At 41.6% G+C, this 21,170-nt stretch overlaps 1 protein-coding gene across 1 annotated transcript in view; it reads right to left on the bottom strand.

Annotated features, from left to right (window-relative positions):
- LOC311061635 (receptor-type tyrosine-protein phosphatase U-like) overlaps positions 1 to 21,170 on the bottom strand; it is a gene marked incomplete at both ends in the record, with an annotated part of 164,373 nt that overhangs the window by 108,725 nt on the left and 34,478 nt on the right. The window contains one exon of the mRNA XM_084080326.1: positions 13,019 to 13,147. Coding sequence (XP_083936452.1) covers positions 13,019 to 13,147 — 129 coding nt within the window. The remainder of the gene's footprint in view (positions 1 to 13,018; positions 13,148 to 21,170) is intronic.

The following is a 21,170-nucleotide window of genomic DNA, read 5'->3' as shown; positions in this document are numbered from 1 at the left end:
CCACCCGCTGCCCTTATATAACTCGTCTGTCGGCACTTCACACAGCAACAGTGCAAAGATGTTTAGCACCGCAATTAATTCATATTCTTAATCCTGCCAGACTTTCAATTCTGCAAACAGATGAGAATGAAAGATGAGAGTCCAGAGCGAGGGGAAATGTTGAGACAGAAAATGAAAGAAAGAGAGACAGAGAGAGAGAGAGACAGAGAGAGAGCGAGAGATAGTGACAGTCACCCATCAGTGGACAGGGGGCCGAACAGGAAGCCAATTACCCGTGTTTGGAGCCCCACAGTGGGGTGTGGAGGGCGGGGAGCTGGGGCGGCCTGGCTCGCCTCTGATAACCGTCCCCGTGTCACCATGTCATCCCCCCCGTGTCAAGCAGCCGTGACAGCAGCTTCACAAGAGGGACCCGAACAGCCACCACAGATCATGTGACACATGGCTCCACTGCCACCACACACAGGCCAACCGACACAACAACACCACTAGCAACCTGCAGTTCAGAGAGCCACCTGCTGTGCAGAGACATGAGCTAACTGTCAGGGAGCTGCAGGCGCAACTGATACTTGCACACCCACACACAGACAGACAGACAGACAGACAGACAGACAGACAGACAGACAGACAGACAGACAGACAGACAGACAGAATGTCAAAAGTAAAAAGTTAATACGGAGGAAATAATAAAGCTCTCTCTTTCTCTCTGTCAAGAGAAAATGTGGCGTTTGAGTAAAACATTCTCTTCTGTGTGTGTGTGAGTGTGAGTGTGAGTGTGAGTGTGAGTGTGAGTGTGTGTGTGTGTGTGTGTGTGTGTGTGTGTGTGTGTGTGTGTGTGTGTGTCAGGGCCGGACTGGGACCAAAATTCAGTCCGGGCATTTTGGTCCGAACCGGCCCACCACCCCCCGGGCCATTTTGTCAACGCCGGGGGGGCATCCCAAGCATCCCAGCCCAAATAATTTCCACGGCTACATTGTTGATATTGAATGAATAGCATTTCTACGGCTACATTGTTGATATTGAATTAATAGAATTTCTACGGCTACATTGTTGATATTGAATTAATAGAATTTCTACGGCTACATTGTTGTGTGGGAACGAAAGAATCCATTTTGCGTTAGCGATTCATGCTCACTACACCTGGACTGTTCCACCTCTGTAGCATAAACCATTATTGATTTTTTAGTTTTCAAGCTTTTTCTGCCCTGCCCTTATTGATAGTACAGTGTAGAGAGACAAGAAACAAGGAAAGAGAGAGTAGGGAGTGAAATGCTGCAAAAGGTACGCCCGGGCCCGGGAGTCGAACCGGGGAGTAGCTGTCAGGCATGAAAGCCTGACAGCTAGCCTGACGAGTCCTTCGGCTATAAGGAAACTCGAATCCTCTTGTTTACCACAATGTAAATGCTCCATAAACTAGTTGAATTCTCCAGATGAAGAACTGTGAGGTTCAGCGTTCATTTGACTTCAGAAACAGACTGTTAGGGCGGTGGAAAAAGTACTCAAATGTTTTACTTAAGTAAAAGTATCATTACTGCAATGTAGAGGTAAAAGTCAGGAATTAAAATTTTACTTGAGTAAAAGTACAAAAGTATTGGTATCAAAATGTACTTAAAGTACCAAAAGTAAAAGTACTAAAATGTTTGAAAATAGCAGATCTACAAGCTCACAACGTGTCGCGATGCAACGCGTTGTGAGCTTGTAGATCAGCTATTTTCAAATAGCCTAGGTATAAAATAAGGCTAAAGTGGTTAATGTATGTTTTATAATGTAATATATTTATATCTGCAAAGTAACTAGTAACTAACGTTTTTTTTATAATTGTAGTGGAGTAAAAGTACTATATTTGCCTCTGAGATGTAGTGGAGTAGAAGTAAAAGTAGACCATTGGAAATACTCCGGTAAAGTAAAAGTACCTCAAAATTGTACTTAAGTACAGTACTTGAGTAAATATACTTAGTTACTTTACACCACTGGTCAGACCAATGGGGTTGTAGAAACCATCAAGTAGTATTTAAATACTAAAGTCATAAATGTGTTTTTTGACAACTTCTCTAAACACTATATTTTATTCGCTGCATTCCTTTTTGAGCGGGACTTCTCCATACTGTATATATATAGACAAACTCTGTAATGACAACGGAACTACCAGAGGCATTGCCAGAAAGACTACACAAATCTATGAGTATGACAAAAACACTACACAGTATGGGACTTGAGGCCGATTTATGCTTGGAGTGTCGAACGACGCGTCGCAGGCCTTCTTTTGCATTATTTAAATAAACTAGACCATACCCGGTCGGCGCAGCGCATCCGTGGGGGGATATGCGCACATGATCTGGCAACCCGGGAGGCAGTTCGTCCCATAGCTGGGCAGCCCCGTAACCATGGCGACAGTGTTTGACACAAAAACGCTAATAAGAAGCTGAGATTTGATGAAATTGAAAAACGGGCTTCACAGTTGCGTTCAGATGGTAATGGTCAATGGCTGTGTGCAAAATCAGAGCAATTGGTCCAGCCAGTGAGGAGAACCGGGTATCTTCACTCACGTACTCACCACCACTACAGAGGTTACTGGAATTATAGTATGACTAGACCATACCCGGTCGGCGCAGCGCATCCGTGGGGGGATATGCGCACATGATCTGGCAACCCGGGAGGCAGTTCGTCCCATAGCTGGGCAGCCCCGTAACCATGGCGACAGTGTTTGACACAAAAACGCTAATAAGAAGCTAAGATTTGATGAAATTGAAAAACGGGCTTCACAGTTGCGTTCAGATGGTAATGGTCAATGGCTGTGTGCAAAATCAGAGCAATTGGTCCAGCCAGTGAGGAGAACCGGGTATCTTCACTCACGTACTCACCACCACTACAGAGGTTACTAGAATTATAGTATGATATCCATCAGTCTGGTTTATCCTTCCTGCTGAAGGCCTCTGGTCTTTCATAATGATATCACCTGATTATTTGAAAATGGCTCATCCTACAGTAGCTGTGGAACTGATAATAAATAATATATAAATAATATATCAATTACACTGACAGGGAGACAGTGGTGGATGTGGAAATGTCTCCTAAAAATAGACTGAGTGCACCTGAGAGAGAGAGAGCATGAGATGAGGGGGAAAAAAGGGAAGAAGCTAAGAAGGAATTACAGGAGTTACTTTCTAATGTCAGAGTTAGACACGGGGAGCGAAACAAGGAGAGTTCATAACAAGAGTAACAGAGAAACAAGTGTAAGAAAATATCGATCCACTTGAGTATCACAATATTTTTCCACCATACAAAATAGCAGAATATAGCCGATCTACACGCTCACACAACGCCTCGCTTCCGCGGGCTTGTATATTGTCTATTTTCAACCTCCTGAGCCACTACTAGTGTACCATGGCAGCTGTGACAGCTGGGATGTGATGGTATTAGCCAGGACAATGAGGCACCTTAATTCACTGTTGTTTTTAGTGGTGTGTGTAAGTGCTATTAACACGGGGTAGTGTTCAGAATGATTGTGTTAATTCACCCATACGGAGATATTAAAAACACATAAGCACCGTATCCCCACAGACCACCTTCATCAGGATAAGGTCTATTAGCCAAAACACTGTTTGGATTAACTCTGTAAATGTGTGCATTTATACGGAAAATTAAACGATAAGAGACAACTGGAAGACTGGGATGAGAGAGCGAGAGAGAGAGAGAGAGAGAGCGAGAGAGAGAGAGAGAGAGAGAGAGAGAGAGAGCGCGAGCAGGGGAGAGAGTAAGGTATTAAGATATAAATACTTCATTCTTATTCATCCATTGCGAGTCAGAATAGCATAGCCTGACTAGAACTGTACAAATGTCTCTATATTTGCACAGTAATGTCATGTGGATTAACACTCAACAATGTTACCATAGATAACAGGAAGGAGAAACGGGGGAATCGGAAAGATTGCTAGAAAATATGAGCATCTATTGCTCACTGACGTCTATCCAAACTAGGGCTGGAAGATAAATTATATTAATTCAATTTATTGAATTGTGTAAAATGTCTAAATTGCACAATCAAGATGTTAAGTGGCATCTTACTATTGCTCTCTGCTCGGTGTTCCAATTTGCTCCCAGCTTCACAGGATGTGATAATAACCACCCAATCACATTCCTGGATGCTACGTCCAGGAAGCGCACAGCGTTTTACTATCGCTTCGCAGTAGCCTCGAGGCTTCTTTCGCTCTACATTAGAAGAGTTGGGAACGGTGGTCGTTGTCAGATTCTAAATACAGCCCAAATACCCAATCTCAGCACCGGCCTCAGTGGCTTGCCTTGTTAATCACTAGACTCCCAACCCGCACATCCAGGGTTCAGCTCCCGCTTAAGACATGACTTTTTCCAACAACCGCGGACTACTTTTTTATACGCCGAAAAAGTATAGTTTTTGACCGTGGCGGAGGAGCGCAGTCTCAAGCGAACTTGAGCCACGAGAAGCACCACCGCGCAAGTTGCCGTGCTGAACGCTGCGAACGTTGCACATAATCGTAAATTATCGCCCCTCCCCCCCAGGCAATGCCAGCGCTGAGCATTATTTTCCACCACGGAGTAATGTCCTCCTGGCCCCGCTACTGCGAAGCGATAGTAAAACGCTGTTCGCCAGAAGTGCAACAACCACCAATCACATTCGTGGATGGTACTATGTCCATGAAGTGCACTGCCAGTCGGTCAGACGCATTACAGACAGCTAGGCAGAGACTAGCTTCACCAACCTTTTATTTCATTACTTGTATTTTATTACCAAATCACAAAAGAAGTTACCAAATAGGCACTTTTCACATAGAACAGGACTTCTCAAATAGAATTGGTCTAGACTCTTTTAACATATCGAGCCCTTTTCGGTGCGCGATCACTCCGCAATGGCGGCTCGCGTGAGAGATGTTATTGTTCCAGGCGTTAGACGGGACCATCGTACACGCATCCTTTCGTTTACATCCGCGTCCTCGTCGTGGCCACTACAGCGCTAAACATATGAGTGTTGTAAACGGCAAAGAATGCCAGAACTAGATGTACCCTGTTTTAATAAAACTCTGGCACTTAATGTGTTAATTAAAGAAATAAATAAGTTATGTATCTAATTTCTCTGCTTTCAGACCACTGAATTACCAGCCAGTGTTTTATTCAATTTAATTCGTAAATCTATTTGAATCTTCCCAAGACTGTCAAAACAAAGTTTCACATTATGTAACTAGTCCTGAAATAACTGTAGGCATAGATGACATGAGTTAAAGGTTGTAGGAGTAGGTAGCATATTTTGTAGAAGTGATATGGTCAAAAAGAATTGTATTTCACAAGGCAGGATTAGAACAATTGTTTGCCGGATAATTATGAAAAAGATTATGTATCCTGAATGCTACTGACTTAAATATACCCCAATGTTTACATATTTGTCTGTCTCTGCCATCAACAGATGATAAAACCATGAGATCCTGTCGGCAATGCATAAAGAGAGGTGTGTAATGCACCAATGGTACACGTACCTGTATATCTGTGTCAATCCAAATGAAGAAATCATAATCTGTTTTGCCTCAAATGTATAATCATAGATTTCAATCCTCAAAGACAACTATATTAGATGGAAGATCATATCTACCAGCAGACAGAAGAGAGAGAGAGAGAGAGAGAGAGAGAGAGAGAGAGAGAGAGAGAGAGAGAGAGAGAGAGAGAGAGACTCACAAAGCAGTAGGACCAGTTTGTAGTCAATGCGCTGCATCAAGCTGTTTATACCAGTAATTAAAATCTCCAGTAAATATTGAAGGGCAAAGCAAATAAATAAAGCGAATCCACTCTGAGTGCCTTTCATAAACTAGAGACAGACTAGGGAGGGCGTCATAATTGACCACCTTGTTTGCATAATGTCACAGAGGGCACACAAGCAGGACTAAAACGGAAGTAGGAATTACAACATCGAGATGAATTGGAGTGTGTCATTTCATAAGTGGGAGTAAATAACTGTAATTAATGTTGTTCAGACAGAATGATTCAGGTGGGTAAGAGGTGTCTTTATGGGGTTGTCACTGAATGCTGCTCTCTGTTCCCTGTGAAAAACTGACCTGGTCAGTCATTAGATGTTAATTACAATGGGTCAAATTATTATCCTACCTAAACAGAAAGAGAACACATGGCTGCTTTATGCAGAGAAACCCCTCCATTACTCAACAACTTAAAATTCAATCAAACTTCACAAAGGCGCAACGTTTTTTGGGGCACCCTTTCCCCATATGTGTTTCTATGTCAAATCCAATGTTACTTTATTACGAGATCAACCATCTGAAAATGTGTGAATATACTGATTAGAGTGGACAGCAAGAGATCTTCAAAGACAATGCCGAACCAGACTCGGCCTGCCTAATCATAATGATCTTTGCTAATTCTCACAATGAGCCAACCGACATGTGTTGTCAAAAACATTGCAAGAATCATTTGATTTCTCTCCAGCTAACACAACTTTGAGCCAACTCTCCAGATAAACCAGGCTAGCAGCCAACTCTCCAGATAAACCAGGCTAGCAGCCAACTCTGTATAGAGATAACCCAAGCTAGCAGCCGACTCTACAGATAAACCAGGCTAGCAGCCAACTCTGTATAGAGATAACCCAAGCTAGCGGCCAACTCTCCAAAAGAACCATAGCAGCCAACTCGCCAGATAACCCAGGATAGTAGGGGTGAAACAGGTAATCAAACTAATCAATTTAGTTCACCCAAAACAAATCATATTTTCTATCGATTAGTCACCCTATGGAGACTTGAATTCCTGGATATTTTTTTGTTTTTGTGACATTCCTAAGACAATAATTTGATGACCAGCGGACCGGTATGCAGCGGTTCCGGTATGAGACACAAATGAGACTCTTTGTGTCTCCTACCGGAACCGCTGCTGGTCATCAAATTATTGGCTTAGGAAAGCAACAAGAACATGTATAAATCCGTGAATTTAAGTCTCCATGGGGTGACTAATCGATAGAAAAAAAGTAATTTTGGGGGTGAACTATCCCTTTAATCGATTAAAATAAATCTATTAATACAAATAATAATCCATAATCGAAAAATAACAAAATAAGAGATCCTATTTTCGCTACTTTTGTGTGACAGTATTGTGCAACATTATTATACAATACTATTATGGACACTATGTAATGTATTACACATTCTTTTTGGTTGACTTGCACAGACAGACACGCTTCTCCATTATTTGATTCATCAAAAAAGTAATCGACAGAATAATTGTTAATGAAATATGCATGGATAGCAGTTGACGTAAAACCTCAGCAGGGGCACACAGCTCTAAATTGATCAGTGATAAGAAAAAGAGAGGATTGATCTTCATTTAATTTATCCCCAAGAGCATCTAACTTCCTGAACGTTTGTTTTTCTTTAGCTGATATTATCAATGTGATACTGGAGGATAACAAGCCGTCTGGCTGGCTGCCAATCACTTCTGAATCTTCCCTTATGTTTGGACATGTCTGGTGTACCCTGGCCCCCAACAAATCTCCTTTTTCCTATTTCTCTTTTTATCGCCTTTCACTTTGCCCTTCAATACATGGGGTGTTCTTGTTTTTTAATTAGGTTTCACTCATCCAGTGCACCGCATGCACGCACGCACGCACGCACACACACACACACACACACACACACACACACACACACACACACACACACACACACACACACACACACACACACACACACACACACACACACACACACACACACACACACACACACACACACACACACACACAGTGAATGTCATATGTCTTCACTCTTTCCCAGGAGGCTGATAACATCAAGTGAGATCGTTCTTCTGTAAAATGACCAGTTGCCTCAAAGCTCAGAGGAGTTTCTAGCAAACCAATCAAACTGACAACTACAACTTTTACTTCCACTGGTGGGAAAAAGCTACTACTCTCAACGTGACTCAACAGTTTGAGGTAATGCCACTAATCCATGATATCCATGGCACTGACAAATAGAGAGCTTTAGCCTCTTATGATGGTAATTGAAACCCAAATCAAAATAAAATACATTAATTGGTTGCTTGGTCAATTAACAGCCTCATCAGCTTTACAATGAGCAAAGCTTTTCATCTGAGCACTTGGCAAGGAGAGAAATTCAGTCCGAGACGGTTTCATTACACCTCCACAACAGACACTATTGTCCCTGAAACGATCAGAATCTGCTTTATTGTCACATCACAGGTTTACAGGTGTCACAATGGACCACAAGCTGTCTTGGTTCGAAAACATCTGACCAAAGCTGGCAGCACTGAGGAGAGTGGCCAATAAACTCTGGCCAAACTCTCCATCCCTAGCCATTAGCCACAGAAGACAGGTTGCTGCCGCTACAGTCCTGTACAAAATGCACCCCCACGGTAGGATTTTCAACACTTTCCAAAATACACAGAGGGAATCATGAAAATATTGACATATATAACTTTAACCTGAGGTGACTTATTCCAACTACAAACTCAGTTTATTATCCACATGATTAACAGATTAATTTTCGCACACACGCACACACACGCGCATAGACGCACACGCGCACTTTTAGATCCAGTCCTTTTTTAAAAGTCTGCGTATGGGGGACTCGCGTATCCGCGCGCCTGGTGTAGGCGGTATCATTGATAATCAATTGGATCAATACAAACGCGGTGTACGCGCACCACGCATACACTCGCTTTGAAAAGTCTGGTGTAGATCGGCCGTTATTCAACTGTCAGTCCAGTGAGTCCACACACACACGCACGCACACGCACACACACACACACACACACACACACACACACACACACACACACACACACACACACACACACACACACACACACACACACACACACACACACACACACACACACACACACACACACACACACACACACACAATCTGTCATCATGTCCTCCTGCAAGGTATGATGAATCTATGGAAGGTTTCTTATTTCCTATCTATAAAATTAAAAAGTATGAATTAAAAAATATTTAAACCCAGCAAGACTTGTCTAAGTAGGTTAATTGCATATTAGACACACAGCATTGTAGGCTAGACAATTTCATACATGCTACAATGACTTCTACCACCAGCAGCTCAGCGTTTCATCTTATATACCCCACTGAAATGTCAGGAAGGTATAAAGGTATGAAATTAGATAGGACCCAACCCTAACCTGAACCTCCCATGGTCTGAACAGTGGCCAGACTAAAGTAGAAGGCTGAGATAATCAAGTGTTCCTTTTCAGCTGCACTGGTTCATGTCACTGGTACTCTATTGGTTTGTGGGCGCAAATCAATACTATTGATCTGTTGGTGCCCAATAAACTAAGCTGTTGTCTCAATTGCAGTGGCTTTAGCAGCTCTGGAGGAATTAAAACATTCTGGGTGAGATCTATGCATCTACAGCACAATGACATTGTACAGCAGCTGTGTTTGACACTATGCTACAAGGTTTATTGCTTTAGAGACACAGTTAATATCTGGATGTGTATTTCCAGAAAATGAGACATTAGAAGAAAATGAGACATTTCACATTTAGCTACAGCAATTAAATTAATGAATCCGCTGAATTCATAATATCCATTATATGAAAATCAACCATTTGGGGGGGGGGAGGTCACACATTCTGTTAGAAAAAAAAGGTTGCATGGTCCACTTATGACAAACCAATTACTTTGGTTTGCAAGGTCTCGTTAAGGGAAATTACACATTTAAATATATAGAGTATAAGCTTAGTATCTCAACAGTCCATAATCCTCCTGCAGTGTTGATTAATTCAATATTAACACGGTAAATCAAAGATTATCATTAATGTGTTGCTAATTAATGTAATTAAAACTCAGTAAACTCTCAGCCATTCAATGAATAATTGAATACCACTTTGTTTCTTTACATAATGTTGTAAATATTAATACACCTGCTTTACCACACAACCGGTATGGTCGTCACACGGCTGTGCACTTCATGTTTAACTTAAGTTGGTATTAAATACAGACAAATACAAACTCATGCTATTTTCAAATGTCAAATATTCCTAAAATCTCAACTGCTCAAGGGGTAGAACTGGAAATGGTCACATTTAAGTATAATACTGTAGGTACTAATCTGATATATTCTATTCGAATTTTGTCAAAAACATAGCAGAATTTCCAGGTCAACATTTAGCCGCTAAATATTAAATACATTTCTGTCTTGATATCGCATAATAATATAATGTCTGTGCATATGACAGACAGAGTGCAATGGTGTAAAATACAAATGATGAATCATTTGTAATAACTGGAAATGGATTGGGCTTAATATAGATAGATAGATTGAATATTGATAGATATATAATATATACAGTATCTATAATATAGATATATAGATCACACTGGATTGAAAGTGTTTATTTTACAATTACAATTTAGGCATTTAGCAAACGCTCTTAATCCAGAGCGATTTACAGTAAGGTAAACACGAGGTAGCCACACGAGGTATCAAAAGCATAGAGATAGTAATCTAGAGTAGGTAAACCAAGAACCTAATATATTAATCTCTAAACAGTATAATATCAAAAGATAAATCATCTGTACATTGAAACGATACAAACTATAGGATGCCAGGTCAACAAATGAACCTACCTGGCATTTGTCTAAATAACATGCTATCTAAATTACACGTTAACTTTTGCATAAGCCTGCAAGGTCGTCAAGCCTAGGGCAAGTGCTAACGGGCTAAGGTGGAGTCTGAAGAGGTGAGTCTTCAGATTACTGCGGAAGATTGGGAGTGAGTCAGCAGTTCTAACTGCAATGGGCAAACAGTTTGGGAGCCAGAAGGGAGAGTCTGGGACGTGTGGAGCGTTGTCATGGATGTTTTAGGTCCTGACAGCTTCCCTGTGTTAGTGATCTGAGTGAGTGGGAGGGGTTGTATGGATCAGGCTTTGAAGATTTGGGTGCCATACCTTTGGCGTTGCGTTGTAGGGCAACATCAATGTTTTGTACAGTAACTGTTACTAACTGGTAGCCAATGGAGGGAGCGGAGAAGGGGGGAGATATGTGATAATATTGGCTGGTTGAAGACCAAGCAAGCATGTATTCTGGATCATTTGGAGGGGCTTGAAGTTCACATGCCCGGAGACCAGTAATGAAGGAGTTACAGTAGTGAAGTTTTGATATGACTGAGGTCTGGATAAAGAGCTGGGCTGACTCCTTGGCGAGGAAGGTTCTGATCCTTCGAATGTGTGTTCGAAGAATCAGTGTTTGTCTGGTGAAAAGCAAAGCTATGCACCAAAATCCTGTAATCAAGAATACCTGCATCATTAAACCCTCCCACAGGCATACTTTTGCCGCATTAAGCACGGTTAGGCAACCGAGCAGAAAATGGAGGAATGGGCATGGTTTAAAGCCTTCTGTGCCAAACAGCACCTAACCATGTGCAAATGGAAATGCAAATAGATGGGTAATTTACCGAGCTCAGAACCATTCTGCTGTGCCTTTCGAAAAGCCCTGTGTGACAAATAGGAACCACTGAACCCAACACCTGAACCATGAGAAATTCACTGTACACTGACTGCACTGGGCAAAATAACTCCCTCTCTCTCTCTCTCTCTCTCTCTCTCTCTCTCTCTCTCTCTCTCTCTCTCTCTCTCTCTCTCTCTCTCTCTCTCTCTCTCTCTCTCTCTCTCTCTCTCTCTCTCAATTCTCTCTCTCTCTCTCTCTCTCTCTCTCTCTCTCTCTCTCTCTCTCTCTCTCTCTCTCTCTCTCTCTCTCTCTCTCTCTCTCTCTCTCTCTCTCTCTCTCTCTCAAAATACTAAGGCAGACCGTATAAAGAATGCCAAGCAGCCATCAAGCTCGCTGTTGTTCTATTTGGAAGATGAGGAAATAATTCCTACCAAAAGGCACAGGTTTTGAGCTCATAAGGCACCAGCTAATTTGCCGCTGCACAGTGAGGAGGAGACCTACAGTATAATAGCGTGTTTATGCCCCATTATTGTGTTTATTCAGCACCATGGAGAGAGGCACAAAAACACTGATTACATAGGGGTCTAACCTATAAAAGTTTAAAAGAAACAGTAACGACCCCCACCAAAAATGATCTAAATCATAATGATATTTCTCCAGACAGAGTAGGAACCCTGCATTGCGTAGAAGGTGATGACAGAAGATAAAAAAAACTGTGTCCCCGTTCTCTTTTGTTCTGCCGGGCCCTGAGGACAACCAGGAAGTGTAATCAGCTTTGACCTCTGACCTGCATTTGATAACAGACACTGAATTATGCAGACCCCCCCCCACCCCACCCACTAAGGTGACAGTCACTGTATTGTTATCTCTAAGTATAAACTGTTCCAAAATAATATTGCGACATACAGTACATCTAAAATAGTCCTGACACAGGAAATTAACCACTTTCAAAAGTGTCTACACACTCACAATGCATCGCTATGTGAGCTTGTAGATCAGCTGTTTTTGCATGACCCTGTCGTACAACTATCGAACTAACTACTATAAGTACTACACAATAGGTAATAGGGCCCATTAAGACCTGGAACGCATCTGTGTCACTATAGATTTCTTTGGCTATTCAAAAATAGCAGATATACAAGCTCATAGCGCGGCACCGAGTGCCGTGCTATGAGCTATGAGCTTGTAGATCTGCTATTTTGGAAAAATCTTGAAAAAACATTTTTTAGAAAAAAACCTTTAGGATTTAGAAAACATTTTTAAGAATCGCCTCAGGTCTTAATGGGTTAAAGTAGTTAAAGCTGCACTTATGTAACTTTCCTCTTCTACCCCGGATTTCAACCCAGTTTCCTGCGCAAGTGCTGACATTTTTACCATCGAGCTAATAGAGCCTGCCTGCTTGCCCAGGGGATAAATTGACCATCAGGACGATATTCGAGTCAGAACCTGTGAGGTGAGACATGACCTTTGACACGATCCATACGCCTCAATAGAAGAGCAGGGAGACAGAATACAACACATTGCACACATGGGGATGATAATGGTACACGTTTTCATAACCTACCTGGTAGAAGGTCAGGAGTGGAGTGCGGCCAGTTGTGGGTTCTGATCAGCTGCCAGTCAAAGTCGTCGTCCTGTCCCTGGCGGTACTCACACGAGCTGGACTCAGAGTCCTCGTCAAACGTGCAGCCAGCTGGAGAGAGGGATAGAGAAACGATACAGACGTGTTACTATGGCTGTCACGATTACAAATTTAAGTTGACGATTAATTACCAGTCAAATAATTGCGATAAACGATTTCATTGTGTTTCTGTCGTTGAAAATGTATGGAACATTATGAATAAAAATTACATTTCTGTTTGGCTTTTAGCTTTCGTAATCAAAAGTTGCACAGCGCAGATATGACAAATAAAACATATTTAAAGGTAGGGTAAGTGATATGTTTTGGTTAAAACAAAATGTATTTTGTTAAAAGGTTAAAACACTATATTCTGATAGTAATCATTGCTATAGACTAGAGTGTTTGTTCAGTAACAGGAGTCTCCCCGTCTCTCCAGCTCTTTAATAAACAGAAAATACATTTTCCGGTAGGTGTCAAAATCTCAGCCAATCAGGAGAAAGTACCCATTTTTAAGCTTCATTTTTATAGTGTTCCAGTTCCAATTTTGCCTGCTCATTTCTTAGTGTAATTACTTCCAATTTGACTTGTTTAATCTATATCCTGATTGAGTTCTCTATCCTGATTGGTTAACATTTAAAATGAAACTGAAACTGAAACGAAAATGCATTTTCTGTTTAATAAAGAGCTGGAGAGACAAGGAGACTCCATTTACTGAACAAACACTCTATAGCAATGAGTACTATCAGAATATAGAGCTATTTAACACTTATTTTAACCAAAGAAAATCACTTACCCTACCTTTAATCATTTTATACTTAGAAATAAACATTAATAGTGGAAATAGCCGATCTATAAGCTCAAAACGCGTCGCATCGCGACGCGTTTTGAGCTTATAGATCGGCTATTTCCACTATTTTTGACATTTTTTAAAAATATATGACATTATTTAACATGGAATTGATTATGACGATTATGCAAAAATAACTGCGATTATATAAAATAATTGCGAGACGAGTATGTAATAATTGTGACAGGCCTAGACGTTACTGTACACAACGGATGTTACTGTACATGGTTTGAGCAAAAAAAAACACAGCCAGAAAAAGCTATAGCTTCTAGCTACTGTAATGTCTGTGTCATGTTTCATGGTACCAGGAGAAAATTGCTGTAAGGAAGAGACCAGATGATAACCATCATTAACAGCAGCACAGGACGGAACAACTGACATCACCACAGGCCCCTCAGTAAATACCGTCATAAACCAATCCTACACAATCCGTCCAGCTAAAAGCTAAATCCAAAGTAATGGTCAGAGACGGGCTGCAGCCAGCCACACCAACAGTTCCATCCATTCCATTTGGCTCAATTAGCCCTGTGGAAATAATGTGAAAGGACAGCATTTGTACGGATGACAAGCCAGAGGAGGAGAACGTCGAGTCCAGCATCACTCAGTCTGTCAAGGTGCCCTTCCCACTGCGTTCCTTCTAGCCACACAGTCAACCTGAAAAATGATTTCTCTAATTCTCCCATAAGGTCAGTGCCTATACAGTATGTGTTTAAAGAACCAAAATGTGTCTCATCCCCTTAGTAAGAGGAGCAGGTGAACACCCACTGGCAAAGAACTGGCAGCATAATAATGTGTAATCAACACCCACACCCACACACACACAGTGACCTGGCCCATTCTGACCTTGGCAGGGTATTGGGGCCTAACGGCCTGCACTCTAAGTCGCTGAGCCCCGGGCTGCTCATATAGTCCCAGGACCCTGTTCTGTTCTCTAAGTGATCACATTAAGTACTTGGCAGCAGCTCTGCTGGTGTTAAAGACTCTCTCTGACTCCGTGCCAGACTCCATTTTAAACGTATCCCATCTGGGGATACAAACCTTATCCTCTGACGTTGCCTTCGCTGTTATTGGGGCTTTTTTTGTTCAGAAGCTCCATCTGTTTTGCTTATTAATGTAGACTAGAGTACGTTTTCACTTTGGAACAAAATAAAAATAAAACGATATAATAAATGTGTGCCAGGCCTGCGTTCCCTTTGCAATAAACAAGCACGCCTTGTGGTCCTTTCTGCATCAGCTAATTTTGGATTCTGCCACTTCCACCATTCCTGCTGACAAACAAAACACACTTCCTCCATGCCTGAAGCAGGTGTTGTGTGTGTATGTTTCAGAGTATTTAATTGGTTGTAGTGGTGCTGTGTCCATGCAGCTGTGTGAGGATGAGATGGGGTGAGTGGTGGAGGCGAGAGACCTCCTTCTCTGCATGGAGAGAGAGAGAGAGAGAGAGAAGAAATGAAATGCCACCATCAGACACGTTCCACTGGTTTCCCTCATTAAGACCCATCCTCCTTACCCATCATGCTCCTCTGCTTTCAGCAGGCGCCATGTTCTCGTCTCATTCCCCAAATTAGCTTCTCTGGCGACGGGACGGGAGAGCAAGCCCATGTACTTAGAAATGCCTCATGCACTGCGTGCGTGCATGTGTGGTTGTTGCTTGTCGTTTATTTATAAATGAATACAAATATAATGCATGTCCGTTCTGCCCAAAGTGAAGTACTAATGACTTTGGCAGTGCATTCTTTGTGCTTTTCACAACAACCGAGAACATGACTAACATCGCAATCACTCCACATACGTGGGAGCTTATAGAGTGGTAGGTAATTGCTCGTCACAAGAGATAACAAGAGGATGAGTACAGTTCCAAAGCAATGTTCTGCAACACAGACACACAATCCACCCACAGATGGGTTCACCTCTGGACCCACAGACCCAAAATAACATCAGTGAGAGAAACTGTCACGGCTGACAAGTCTCTCGGGACCGGAGAGGGGATAAATACTGTAAATCTGTGTGAGCGAATCGATTGTTCACCACTTTAAAAAGGTAGGCGAGGCAATTTGTAGAACAAGAGCTCCAGCTAGTAGGAGACTAGCAGGTCTTGGAAATGTGGAGAGCTTCTCTGCTCTGATGTCAGCTCAGGCTCAGGCACTCCCCAAACATCTCAACTTCTACATTGATTGATTGATTGATTGATTGATTGAATACTTTAACATGTTGAAAACAGTACAATATATAATAGTATAAATAGGTATATGGGGCATAGAACAGACTACAGACACTATACTGTAGAACACTCAATAGACACACACAGCTTAGAGTCGCTCTCTTTTATCTAGCCAACAAAATGCCACAATTAAGCTTTCTTCCTTCCTTGGCTGTTATTGTTGTTTGATGTCCTCTCTCTGTCTCTCAACCCAACCAGTCATGACAGATGATTGCCCCTTTCTTCCTGTTTACCCTACTGCCGTCACCAAGTGTTTGTTGCTCATGAGGGAATTGTTGGGTGTATGTGTGTACAGTGATGTCAAACAGAAACGTAGCGCAGACGTACGCCATCATGCTCGAAGCTGGTTATAAAGATTCGACAGTGATGTCAGTCACTGACATGTGCAAAAGAAAATACAGGATCTTTGTAAGAGAATTGATAAAGAGTTTTCAGTCATTTGCAACTGTATTGAAAAGAGGATAAGAGAAAACACAATATTGAAAAAAATAAGAAAATTCATTCATTTGTCTGGAAAACAATTTTGTGTTTTAAAAAATCGTATCGTGAACCTAGTGTCGTGATTCGAATCGTACCGTGAGTTGAGTGAATCGTTACATGCCTAACCTCCACCACTGAAACAGTTCATAGAGCGAGTGACAGAGCAACAAGGGCAACTAGCAGAGGGGACTGCGAGGTACCATTCAGACGTAGTGTATTTGGTGAAACATTCTTCTCTGTTAGAGCCTCCCATCACTGGAATAGTCTCCCTACCGAAGTAAGAGAGACCACCAACTATTTGACCTTCAAATTCAACCTTAAGAGATGGCTTAAAGCTAACCAAATTTGTAATCATGGGTAATTATCAGCTTCATTTGTCACTGGTGTCAGTTCTCATACTTTACTGTAATTGTTCTGTCTCCTGTGCTGTGTCTACTTGTCTTGTGCTGTATTGATATGTCTGTTTTTGAATGGATAGTTTTAACACCACTTTTTAATATCCTGCTAAGGGACGACAGATGAAAATTTGCTTCTGGCTAACTCTGGCTCATTTGCATGGACGTGAAAACTGACATGTTGATTAATGTGCACTGTCCCTGGTAAATGAATAAATAAATTAATCAGGCTAGGAATGCCAGCACTAGATGTACCCGGTTTTAATAAACCTCTGGCACCGAATGAGTTAAAAGAACTCCTGCCAAAACAGTCACCCAGAATTTGGCAACTTTGCCTTTGTCATTACTCTTGTTTCATACCTTTTCTGTTGTCTTGTTGCTACTACAACAATGTATTATAAGTCAAATTATTCAATTGGCCAACAAACAGAATTTGTCCCTGGAGGGTGATTAATAGAGGAATCAGGGCTGAAGTCTCCATGATGGGCCCCCAGATGCAGCTGTCCAGCACCAACCTGATTTTACACTGAACATCCACCTGACTGATAGCTTACAGTCTTTATCACTGAACACTGATAGTCTACAGTCCAGATAAATCATAAAATACATCCAGACTTATATACAGTAACATTTATCCTAGGTGGGGTATAGATTGTATACAGTAGTATTTATCCTAGAGGAAGGGATACATAAATCAGGAGCTGTGTGAAGGGCTCTCTAACAGCAGGAGTAGAGGTATGAGGGCAGATTGACGTAATGGCTGATGATGATGGGATGTTGTGTGAAAGATGTTCTTTTCAAACTCAGAGAAGTAATCAAAGAGCACTGGGAGGGGGGGGGGGGGGGGGGGGGGGGGGCGGGTTTCTCATCATGTTTCTTTCAGTTCCATCATGTGTACAGATGTTAGTGTAGAATGTAGTAGATACTCAAACATTCACAATTACACTGACTGAACACTGATTACAGCACAGAATGTTAACAGCACAGTAACAATAGATACTCAGATATCGGAGCCTAACCTGTCTTCAGCTCTGTCTGGATGCCTGCAATTCTCTCAGAGATTGTCTTTCATTATGAGCGATATGGATATGAACAGTTAATGCTGAGCATAATATCTGCCAAGTACTGTAGTCCTCTATGGATTTCTGCTCTGTCCTCCTATTATTTTCAGTGTAAGATGCCTATTGTTCTTTTTTACTTCAGTGGTTCATGGTAGAATCTGCCCTCATTCCTCTGATTTGTTGCTTTGAAAAAGGAGTGTTCATGAATATTAATTGGCTGGTGAGGATATAAAAATAACATTGAGCATAAAAATAACATTGAGAATTCTCCTGTAGTTTGGAGTACTGTCATCGAAACTAATCCATCTTAGTGTATTATTGCAATGATTGGTTAAAGTTGGTGCAAACTTTAACTTGGCTTAAGTTGTGAAACAATTTATCATTTATCATTTTACCCTTACAGTGCAGCCTTCAAGAAAGCTTAGTGAAAAGTAGAGAGAAATGCAAAACAAATAAGAAAACATTTTCAAGACACAAAGTCAGAATATCTTACTTGTATATTGACTTTAGTAGAGCCATTTGAAGGATACAAATTGGACCAAAATGCAATACAAAAGGAACTATCTCTAACGAGTACTAAAGAATCTCTCTAGGACAACCACTGTCACCAAATTCTGAGACAGAAACCTAGTTCAGATGTATTATAAATGGAAAGGCCATTAAATGGTTGTCTCATCTCAATACAGCTTGACTGTTTGACTGTTTAAACTTGAATAAGTGAAACCTGGGGGGAGATCTCTTGTTGAAGTTCTTTTGATGAACGATAGTTCTGTTCCCTCAGGCAAACCATCAGAAAGTACGAGCAGCACAGCTCACTGGCATCGGTTTAATCACAGCTTTCCAGACCTCACAGCAGCCAGGTCTGATGGGACCCAGAAACCAGAATGTTCTGACTGAGTCTTCTGTTTGGTTGCAGATAAAGCGCGGTTGCGGTGTGATTTGCATTGAGGCGAGTGCAGGCCATGCATCAGCTTCTTGACAAGTTTACTTATTACGAGGAGGAGGCACTACTGTTATAGGAGGAGAGACGTTCCTCATCAATACAGAGCCATCAGCAGCGGCCTCATCCAACCCCTGAATCTTTAAAAGCCATTAATAACAACCACACTTCCCCCTAGCCCGAAGTAGCCAATTAATTGGACCCCTTTTTGACCCAGCACACAAACTGGCCCACATGGACTGAGTGTGAATGTGTGGCATTGTGAAGAGACAGTTTGAGATGGGTGAGGCGAGGTTGTTATCTGGCCTATAAAAAAAAAAGGGAAAATAATTCTATCCTTGATCGAAGCAACACGGCATGAAGATTCATCAATTATCAGCCCACAATTTGTTGAGGTGGAAAAGGGAAGCAGCCACTGTGTCCGGTGCAGATACTTCTCATTAGTGGAGCCTCTATCTGTTCATTTATCATTCCATCTTTCACATTCTGCCTCCTCTAGAGACATCAATTACGTTGCCCTCACCTCCCACACGCCGAAGGCTCTAAAAACCCACCAGAACTGCTTAACCAGTGAAAACTATTGTTAGATACGTTGACAGGAGAGGGACCTACAGTATGAATGGAAGCTGATTAATAAAAACAGACCTTTTTTACGGCAAGGCTAAAATCTGCCTTATAATCTTCTACACCTGCATTGCTTCACGGTTCACATAGAGAAAATCAGCACAATTACGACCAATTTACAGGCATTTAGCACAATTATCCAGAGTGACTGACAAAGTGCAACGTCGGAATGGCATGAACCATAGTCAACAAATGACAGGATAAATGATCACAGCAGCACTCAAAAAACCCATCGGAACTAAAACAATTAATGTTACTCTCTCAAGGCAAAAATCAGCCTAATAACCGATGCCAGCCCGAATCTTCTACACCTGTACTACTTTAAACATAACAATAATACTAAATAACAATGTGAACAAACAAACAGTATGTACACAAGTAACCAACATACATCTGCATAGTATAACGTTTTTCACACAGAACCAGGAGATAACGCGATCCAAAGATTTACTGCTCCATTCACTTCCTGGTTAAAGTATTTGGGAAATATTCTGTATCTCGGTGTAACCCTGTGTTTTCCTATGTATTTTTGGCGAAACATGCTATTTTCAACTGGGTATAACAAGCCAACGGGAGGTCGCGATGACATGACATGACAAACCCTCTGTGATTAGCAAACATCAGGGGATCGATCATACTGGAGATAAATATTCTGTGGTTCTTGAAAGATTAGTCAGAATTCTTAAAAATGCTGGCAGAAGCTATAGAGTTTTACAAAACCCCTGGCAGTGAATGTGTTAAAATAGGCAACAAATAATGATACAAAGAGTAGTGCTATGGGGTGAGCTAGAGTCTTAAGGGCTGACCTACATGCATTAATTGAAAGCTTGGTCTCATTTTAGTGGTTATATATTCATATTAGCTATAGTACAGATTCCAGAAACAGTTTTTGACCGTTCTGATTTTGCATGAGGTTGTCTTTCATAATGATGTTGTGTAATTGTGTGCACAATTATTCAAATCGTACAATACTAAATATATGAATAAATAAAACCTGACATCTTCATGGCAAACATTTAATATTTTTTTCATTTAAGGTAAAGGGCTTGGCTTCACATTGATTTACACAACACAGTGTGATTGCATGATGTCACGTCAGCCAGACAGCCCAGGGGTCCGATGTCGATTTCCATATAATCAAATGGTGAAAACAAACATTGAGTGTTGCTAGAAGCAGAAGTGAAGTCAGTTGTGTGTGAAATGAGTGCATGCCATGGGATTTGATGAGGTTCTATTTGTCTTCTATGACTCTCGGATTGCAGCTTCTTACCAGACAGAGCACAGCGTGCTTTGCACTGGGGCTGCACTGTGGGTGGCCTCTGCACTGCCTGCTCTGACAAAGATAATTTTGTGGTGCTTATTTATTTATTTGCTAAATAAAACGTGCAACCATGGAGTCACCTGCATGGAATAACAAGTGCCCACCACAGACTCAGGGAGTGAATACCCCTCCACTCCACACCTGAGTTCTGCAGCCCTCACAGCACAGCAGACACCTGCTGCTCCAGCTCTCACCAAGGGGTCTCC

The sequence above is a fragment of the Gymnoscopelus microlampas genome (genome assembly GCF_963454915.1).
Source record: "Gymnoscopelus microlampas genome assembly, chromosome: 15".
In the NCBI taxonomy this organism is placed as follows: domain Eukaryota; kingdom Metazoa; phylum Chordata; class Actinopteri; order Myctophiformes; family Myctophidae; genus Gymnoscopelus; species Gymnoscopelus microlampas.
Note: the sequence above shows the minus strand (reverse complement) of the source record. Positions and strands in the feature narration are given on the sequence as shown.